The sequence below is a fragment of the Arctopsyche grandis genome, chromosome 13 (genome assembly GCF_051622035.1).
Source record: "Arctopsyche grandis isolate Sample6627 chromosome 13, ASM5162203v2, whole genome shotgun sequence".
NCBI lineage: Eukaryota > Metazoa > Arthropoda > Insecta > Trichoptera > Hydropsychidae > Arctopsyche > Arctopsyche grandis.
The window spans coordinates 22697164-22703450 of record NC_135367.1 but is presented as its reverse complement, the minus strand read 5'-3'; the positions used below and the strand labels follow the sequence as shown (position 1 = coordinate 22703450).

General features: G+C 33.6%; 2 protein-coding genes across 9 annotated transcripts; one reads left to right on the top strand and one right to left on the bottom strand.

Moving 5' to 3' along the window:
* Window positions 1–619: 619 nt before the first annotated feature.
* Window positions 620–3300, top strand: Max (MYC associated factor X). 2 transcript variants are annotated; one of them, XM_077444132.1, is made up of 5 exons: window positions 620–873; window positions 1562–1648; window positions 1730–1840; window positions 1951–2074; window positions 2155–3300. In XM_077444132.1, the coding sequence occupies exons 1-5, from the start codon at window positions 835–837 to the stop codon at window positions 2331–2333; spliced, it is 540 nt and encodes a 179-aa protein (XP_077300258.1). In that variant the 5' UTR covers window positions 620–834; the 3' UTR covers window positions 2334–3300. The 2 variants fall into 2 exon arrangements, with proteins under 2 accessions (XP_077300258.1, XP_077300259.1); XM_077444133.1 differs by having other exon boundaries at window positions 636–873; window positions 1562–1633.
* LOC143921015 (retinol dehydrogenase 12-like) lies at window positions 2514–5656 on the bottom strand. 7 transcript variants are annotated; one of them, XM_077444106.1, is made up of 8 exons: window positions 5532–5656; window positions 4900–5088; window positions 4695–4813; window positions 4480–4629; window positions 4307–4411; window positions 4025–4234; window positions 3705–3915; window positions 2514–3607 (listed from the first exon to the last, which is right to left on the bottom strand). In XM_077444106.1, the coding sequence occupies exons 2-8, from the start codon at window positions 4986–4988 to the stop codon at window positions 3496–3498; spliced, it is 996 nt and encodes a 331-aa protein (XP_077300232.1). In that variant the 5' UTR covers window positions 4989–5088; window positions 5532–5656; the 3' UTR covers window positions 2514–3495. The 7 variants fall into 7 exon arrangements, with proteins under 7 accessions (XP_077300232.1, XP_077300233.1, XP_077300234.1 ...); XM_077444107.1 differs by having other exon boundaries at window positions 4900–5128; window positions 5611–5652; XM_077444108.1 differs by having other exon boundaries at window positions 4900–5128; window positions 5532–5599.
* Between the last annotated feature and the right edge of the window lie 631 nt (window positions 5657–6287).

Sequence of the window (6287 nt, the reverse complement as noted above, 5' to 3'; positions counted from 1 at the left end):
CCCTTAGAACATTTTCTGCGGGCGCCCCTTCTAGCATACGTTCATCTGACATTGTATGTAGATCTAAGCCATGTTTTTACACGACGTAATGTGCTAAACGAACGCTCCATCGTACATGTTGTTGCTGGTAATGTTAGCAAAACTAGTAAGGCATACCTGACACTCGGATAAAATTTTGTAAAAGGTAACAAGTCGATGAAATCTTGGCTACCAAATTGGCTGGCCAACGCGTTCTGTCTCTCCAAACTTTTTTTATGCTAACTCGAAGTGATAAAAGTAACATTATTTGACTATTTTCAATCAATCCAGGGGGGGGGAAGTGCCCCCCTTTGCCCCCCCCCCTGCGGGCGCCCATGTATGCTATTGAATAAATACATAGACTGGTTATGATAAACTCTGTAAAATATAGTGGAAATAAAATGTTTGTTAAAGGATAATTTATATTTATATTGGGATTTTCCTGTAAGGCCTTCCTGGTATATATGTAAAATAAAAATAAAAAAAAATATATATTTTTTACAATTTATTATGAATTATATTTCAAGTTGTAAGCTGAAATTAATCGGGAAATAAAAAAAGCATTGTTCGCTACGAGTGTCGGACATGGGCGTGAAAGCATGCGTTACGTTGTCAACGAAGCTGGAGTAGGAAGCGTTCAGCTTTGGACGTTCGAGGCCAACGAGCAGTGAGCGACGAGTGGTCGTTTGCGAAATCACCACTCGCTGTCACGCGTCACGCGTCACGCGTCGCGCCCATCAGCGTTTCTCTCTTCTCGACAGCGGAAACCCCAGCGATTTCATCATTGGGGGCCACACCCTCCACGACCCGAACACCATGAGTGACGACGACAGAGACATCGACATCGAGAGTGACGTCAGTATCTCTCCCTCTTCACCTCTCTCATAACCCAGCTGTCATTTTCCATTCATCACTTTTCGAATTCCCATTTACCATCTCCCATTTCTCCCCATTCGACTACTCTTCGCCGCCCCTTCCCCGTCACCAGCACGTGACACTTGACATTGTTCGCGTTGTTTGTTTACTGTCAAAATTCGCAACTGTCAAATGTTTTGTTGCGACTCGGTACAGTTGGTCAACCTGTCGATCTTACTTTGTCAATTGATTCTTGTGAACTTTCTGCTAGGATAGTTCACGTGGGTTGTGTCTCTCAATATGCGATTTTGACCTTTATGATAATGACGCATAAGTGCTAAGTTTGCATACCAGATGTTTATTACGTCAAGTGTAGGGAATTTAACTCTTAAATATTACCAACATAAGGTATACAATCGCGTACACGACCGACTGCAATTGTTTCAATTTGTATGTATGAAAGTTTCGCCATATAAAATTTCACTAATACTAATTTTCTTTGTGACAATAATTTATCAATGTTATTGACAATAGTGTATTCATGATTTGTGACAATGGTGTGGTCAATCTTTGTTTTTAATTTCAAATAGGAAAACAAACTTAAATTTATTAATAAAGTTGTTAGGTTATTCTTCATTGTATGTCATTCTAATTGAAATTTCTAACGAGAACGATCGTTCTGTTTCAGGAAGGAGACGATTCAGATTCTAGATCTCACAGTAGACAGTCCTCCAATTTAGCAGGTGGCTATTACTCACAGGTGCACTATCATAATGTATCGCTCTTTCTTACTCGTCCACTGCTATTTAGTTTGTTCTGCCTTCAAATTAATCGATTCCTTTCTCATTACGTTTAGGCTGAAAAACGAGCTCATCACAATGCACTAGAAAGGAAGCGGAGAGATCACATAAAAGACAGCTTCACATCACTACGCGACTCGGTACCTGCCTTGCATGGAGAAAAAGTGGTATTAATACTATTCCGATAAACTTGCATGTTTGTTTCGAAAACAATGTGGTTTCACGTGAAGAATGTTATGGTTTATGTTGATGATGTTTCGCCTTATTGGTCCAACAGGCGAGCAGAGCGCAGATCCTCAAGAAGGCGGCGGACTATATTCAATTCATGAGGCATAAAAACAGCTCACACCAACAAGACATAGATGATCTCAAACGGCAAAATACAATTTTGGAACAGCAAAGTTAGTACGATATTATATGTAAAATTTTATTTAATATTGTTAATATGTTTTTTTAATTGTTTTGATGTTTATTTTTTCAGTTAAGCAGCTAGAAAAAGTAAAAGCGACAGGAAATTATATGGTAGACGCCAATGATGTTTTAATGGGTGGAATAAAATCTGAAGGTAGTTCGCATGGTGATACAGACAGCTCCGACGGTGAAGGTCCGACGCGGCGTGTAAAAAAACTGAAAATTAATGGAATCACAGTGAACGCATAATGTGCTGATTTTAGTCCCGTTTACAATTGCTATATTTTATTGAATATTATGAAAGAATACTGTTGTAAATTGTTGCAATGTATATGTATAATATTTAATTAACGGATAATCGTTGACGATATCGTTAAATGAATAATTTGATATAAAAACCAGAGTAACGTTTGTATTCTTTTATTTTTTGATGAGAGCGTTTTTGTCGATCGTTCAAAGTTTATGTGATACAATATTATTATATTTAATAGTAAACGGCATGACTTCACAGAACAACCGCAATCTCTTTCTAACAATTTTTTTGCGGAAATGTATATTTTTTATATACACCTAATTCTGTTTTTATACGGTGGATACATTCGAGGGAAAATTGCCCTTTGATTCGATTCTACGGTTTAAAAAAATGTGAAATTGAAATAATTGTTTCTAAAATCAAATGCTGTTACAATGCCATAAGTTCAAATAATTTCTTATAATGGAGCATCAAATCGTTGCTATCATGCTAGAACTGTACAGCTTGTCGGACACTGTGATCCTTTGTGAGGAAATGTCTCCCTATTTAAAGACCTTTAATAATTGTTAAGTCATACCATGCTAGATCAAAATAATCATAAGAAGAGTATTTATTTTTTGGATCGTTTTATATCCAAATCGTGTGAAAGCAGAATTGGGTGTGTAAACATTATTCTTTGAGTGTAAATATTGACATTTTATCTTTACGTCTTATTTTATTTTGTATTGTACTTATTTCATTTCGTGTTCTTTATTTCTTATAAATTTTTCGTAACATTACCTACTTATATTATATTTAATAAAAAATAATTAGACCTACATTACGTTTTATTTCTTAATTCAAATACATTCTGTACAATTTTTATAACATAGAGTGAAACCCCGTTTTTATGTGCTCTTAATTCACATTTTCCTGCTATTAGCGTTCAATTTTTACAATCCCGCTTTATTTTAGTACATCTATGTTTCCCTCTAATTACGTTTTTTTATCAGTTCCTTCAAAAAGGTAAAAACGGGGTTTCACTGTACATATATACATACATTTAAAAATAAGATTTAATTGCTATTTTGATTAAAATTATTGACTCACAAATAAATAAATAATCTTATGGCAAGAAATATATAAATAATTTGACTTTCGAATTGATATTACTCTGATTTATGTCTTTTTATAAGGAGCTTCATTTAAAATTGAACATGTCCTGTCATACAATACTCTAGCAATTTCTGGATCGTCACTCTTGCTGATGGTCGTTTCTTCAGTACAATCACTATAAATCATTTCAAAATACATTCTTAAGATTTTAATATATTGTAAAATTTATAATACGTGTTTCTGTTTTATTAAGGTATGCAATTTGTGCTTACCTGAAAAATTCTCCACTCTTGGTTGCTACACTCGGATCCGTTGCTAAATATATTGACGTCTGCGCGCCTTGTTTAGGCGATTTCATGAAAAGCCAAAACCAAGGAGCTATTGATATGCGGACAGTCCAATTTCTCATTAAAATTGAATGCCTCAAATGCCGAGTGCCTCGCACCATTCCCGGATTCAACGCGTTGATTGTTATATTCGTACCTAATATGCACACATTAATTACACGAGGAAAAGTACTCAGGCTCGGAATTAATTAAAATATCATCCAATTTGAAAGAAGCTTTGATATATATGAATACATTCGACTAACCTCTTAATAATCTCGCTAAATGTTTAGTCATCAGAATCAAACCGAGTTTGCTTTGTCCAAACCACTCTTTGGGAACAAAATTCTTTTTATCGGCCTCGCAAGTTAATGGCATATTTGCAGGTTCGTATGATCCGGCGCATACGCTGATTATTCTCCCTTGTTTGGAGCGTTGCAAGTTCTTCAGCAGCAAATGTGTCAACAAAAAGTGACCTATTTAAATGAAATAAAATTACCAGTGTATTCACTTTAACTATACTATTAAAATGATGGGTATTTACATGCCTATATAATTAGTAGCCATGTGCAATTCAAAACCATCTTCGGTTTTCGCATAAGGATGAAATATTAAACCGGCATTATTGATGAGAATATCCAATCTGTTATCACCTGAAATGTATCGGTGTTTAATGAATAAATCAACCTTAAGTTGTGTTGAAATTTACTTTGATAATTACCGAAACATTCGACGAATTCTCTTATAGACTTCAATGATGTTAGATCTAACTTTTTCAACTTCAAATTTGCATTAGGTAATCTGCTTTTGATGGAATTCATTGCCTCTATCCCCCTTTGTATTGAACGACAACACATTATAATTTGCCCACCTACGAAATTACATAATTAAATTGAATACATAAAATAAAATGAGAAAATATCAATCTTGACATACCTCGTTCTGCAAGTTCTCTACAAGTTTCTAAACCGACTCCTGAAGATGCTCCGGTTACGATTACTATTTTTCCATCTATTCGAGTCGATGTAGGACATGATGTGCCTCCCAAATAACCCCTGTTACAATTTATTTAATGCAAACAATTGATATACATATGTGTACATATAACTGTATTTAAATGAATACAAAATTAATTACTTACCTAATACAAGTCACAAGTCCAACAATTAATGAAATTATGTATGGCCACCAGCTTTCCATAGGACTAGAAGGCATAGTTGAAAAATCCATGTGTTTTTTAATTGATAAAAACCTTTTTTATAATGTTGTATAGAACAAAATGTTGCTGCCGACCGAAAGTGTAGCTCGTGTTACAATTGCAGTCTTCCTACTAACGTTACAATTATCACTTATTGCGCTCGGCGGATGTCCTGTACTTAATCATATAGAAAGTGTAGTGATTCAAAAGTATATGTGTAGGTGCATCAATTTAAATTGAAATATATGTATGAAGTGTGGATTGTAAAAGCTTTTCGATTAAAATGTATAATAAATGTTCAAATGAGTTACACAATTCTTCATAACTATGTATGTACAAGTACAATATCTGCATTCAAATGTCAATAATATGTAAACACAAATTTTCAAACGTAATACGTAGAATAGAAAATGTATATATTTACATAAACATATGATGCTGAAAGCTGAATGTATACTGAAATAGTAAATTATGATTGAATTATACAAGCGTTGACAATCTGTTTATAAATAAATGTTGGATAAGATAAGAAAAAACATAGAAAAATCTAGTAAAATATATATATATATACTCACTCGAGATAGATAAAAAGCGCTCAATAAAAAATATGAGTACTATATATATATATATATGACTTGAATATATTATACATACATATAGGGAGCTTGCAGTATATTTGATATTTACTGCATATATGGGCAGAATCCATAATATAAATGTTTAACTATCATGGAAAAATATCAAATTAATTTTGGTTTTTATTTTTTATATAATAAAAGAATTTTCAAATATAGGTAAACGTCCTAACTTTAAATTCTTTTATTCAAAGCCGACTACCTGTGTATATCATTTCGTATACATAAATGGTATAACAGTAAAAATTATTTTTTCATGTTGCATCGACATTTTCTAATAAAATAACCACGAATTATAATTTTTTAATTATTTACCCCGGCATGCGTTGCAATGCCATAATAACGCATGCAATTCCCGTTCCCGTTCTCGTTCTCGTTCCCATTTGTTGGAAAAACGCAGGTAGTGAACACATTTGAAATTATTGTATTGCAATGACACTCATTCCCGTTTTCCCCTATTCCGTTCCCGTTTTTTTTTCATAGTAATCTTCCCGGACATGCACACAACAAATCCTGATTTCATTGTAATCGGTTCAGTGGTTTAGCAGCCTATTCGAGACACACACACACAGAGACATTCATTTTTATATATATAGATAACGCTACTCTAGTTGTTACTACATTTAATCATAATAAAATACGACCTATATAAATAATTACATTATATTAATTTTAATTGAGCTATTGGGCACGTCT

What these genes read in the sequence shown, in the direction of transcription:
- Max (XM_077444132.1), top strand. Translation starts at nt 835, where the DNA reads ATGAGTGACGACGACAGAGACATCGACATCGAGAGTGAC. An exon ending in CACAGGTGCACTATCATAAT is followed by an intron (nt 1,649 to 1,729) that starts GTATCGCTCTTT and finishes CATTACGTTTAG; the next exon opens with GCTGAAAAACGAGCTCATCA. An exon ending in TACAATTTTGGAACAGCAAA is followed by an intron (nt 2,075 to 2,154) that starts GTTAGTACGATA and finishes TTATTTTTTCAG; the next exon opens with TTAAGCAGCTAGAAAAAGTA.
- LOC143921015 (XM_077444106.1), bottom strand. Translation starts at nt 4,988, where the DNA reads ATGGATTTTTCAACTATGCCTTCTAGTCCTATGGAAAGCTGGTGGCCA. An exon ending in GGACTTGTGACTTGTATTAG is followed by an intron (nt 4,814 to 4,899) that starts GTAAGTAATTAA and finishes AAATTGTAACAG; the next exon opens with GGGTTATTTGGGAGGCACAT. An exon ending in AAGAGTGGAGAATTTTTCAG is followed by an intron (nt 3,608 to 3,704) that starts GTAAGCACAAAT and finishes AATGATTTATAG; the next exon opens with TGATTGTACTGAAGAAACGA.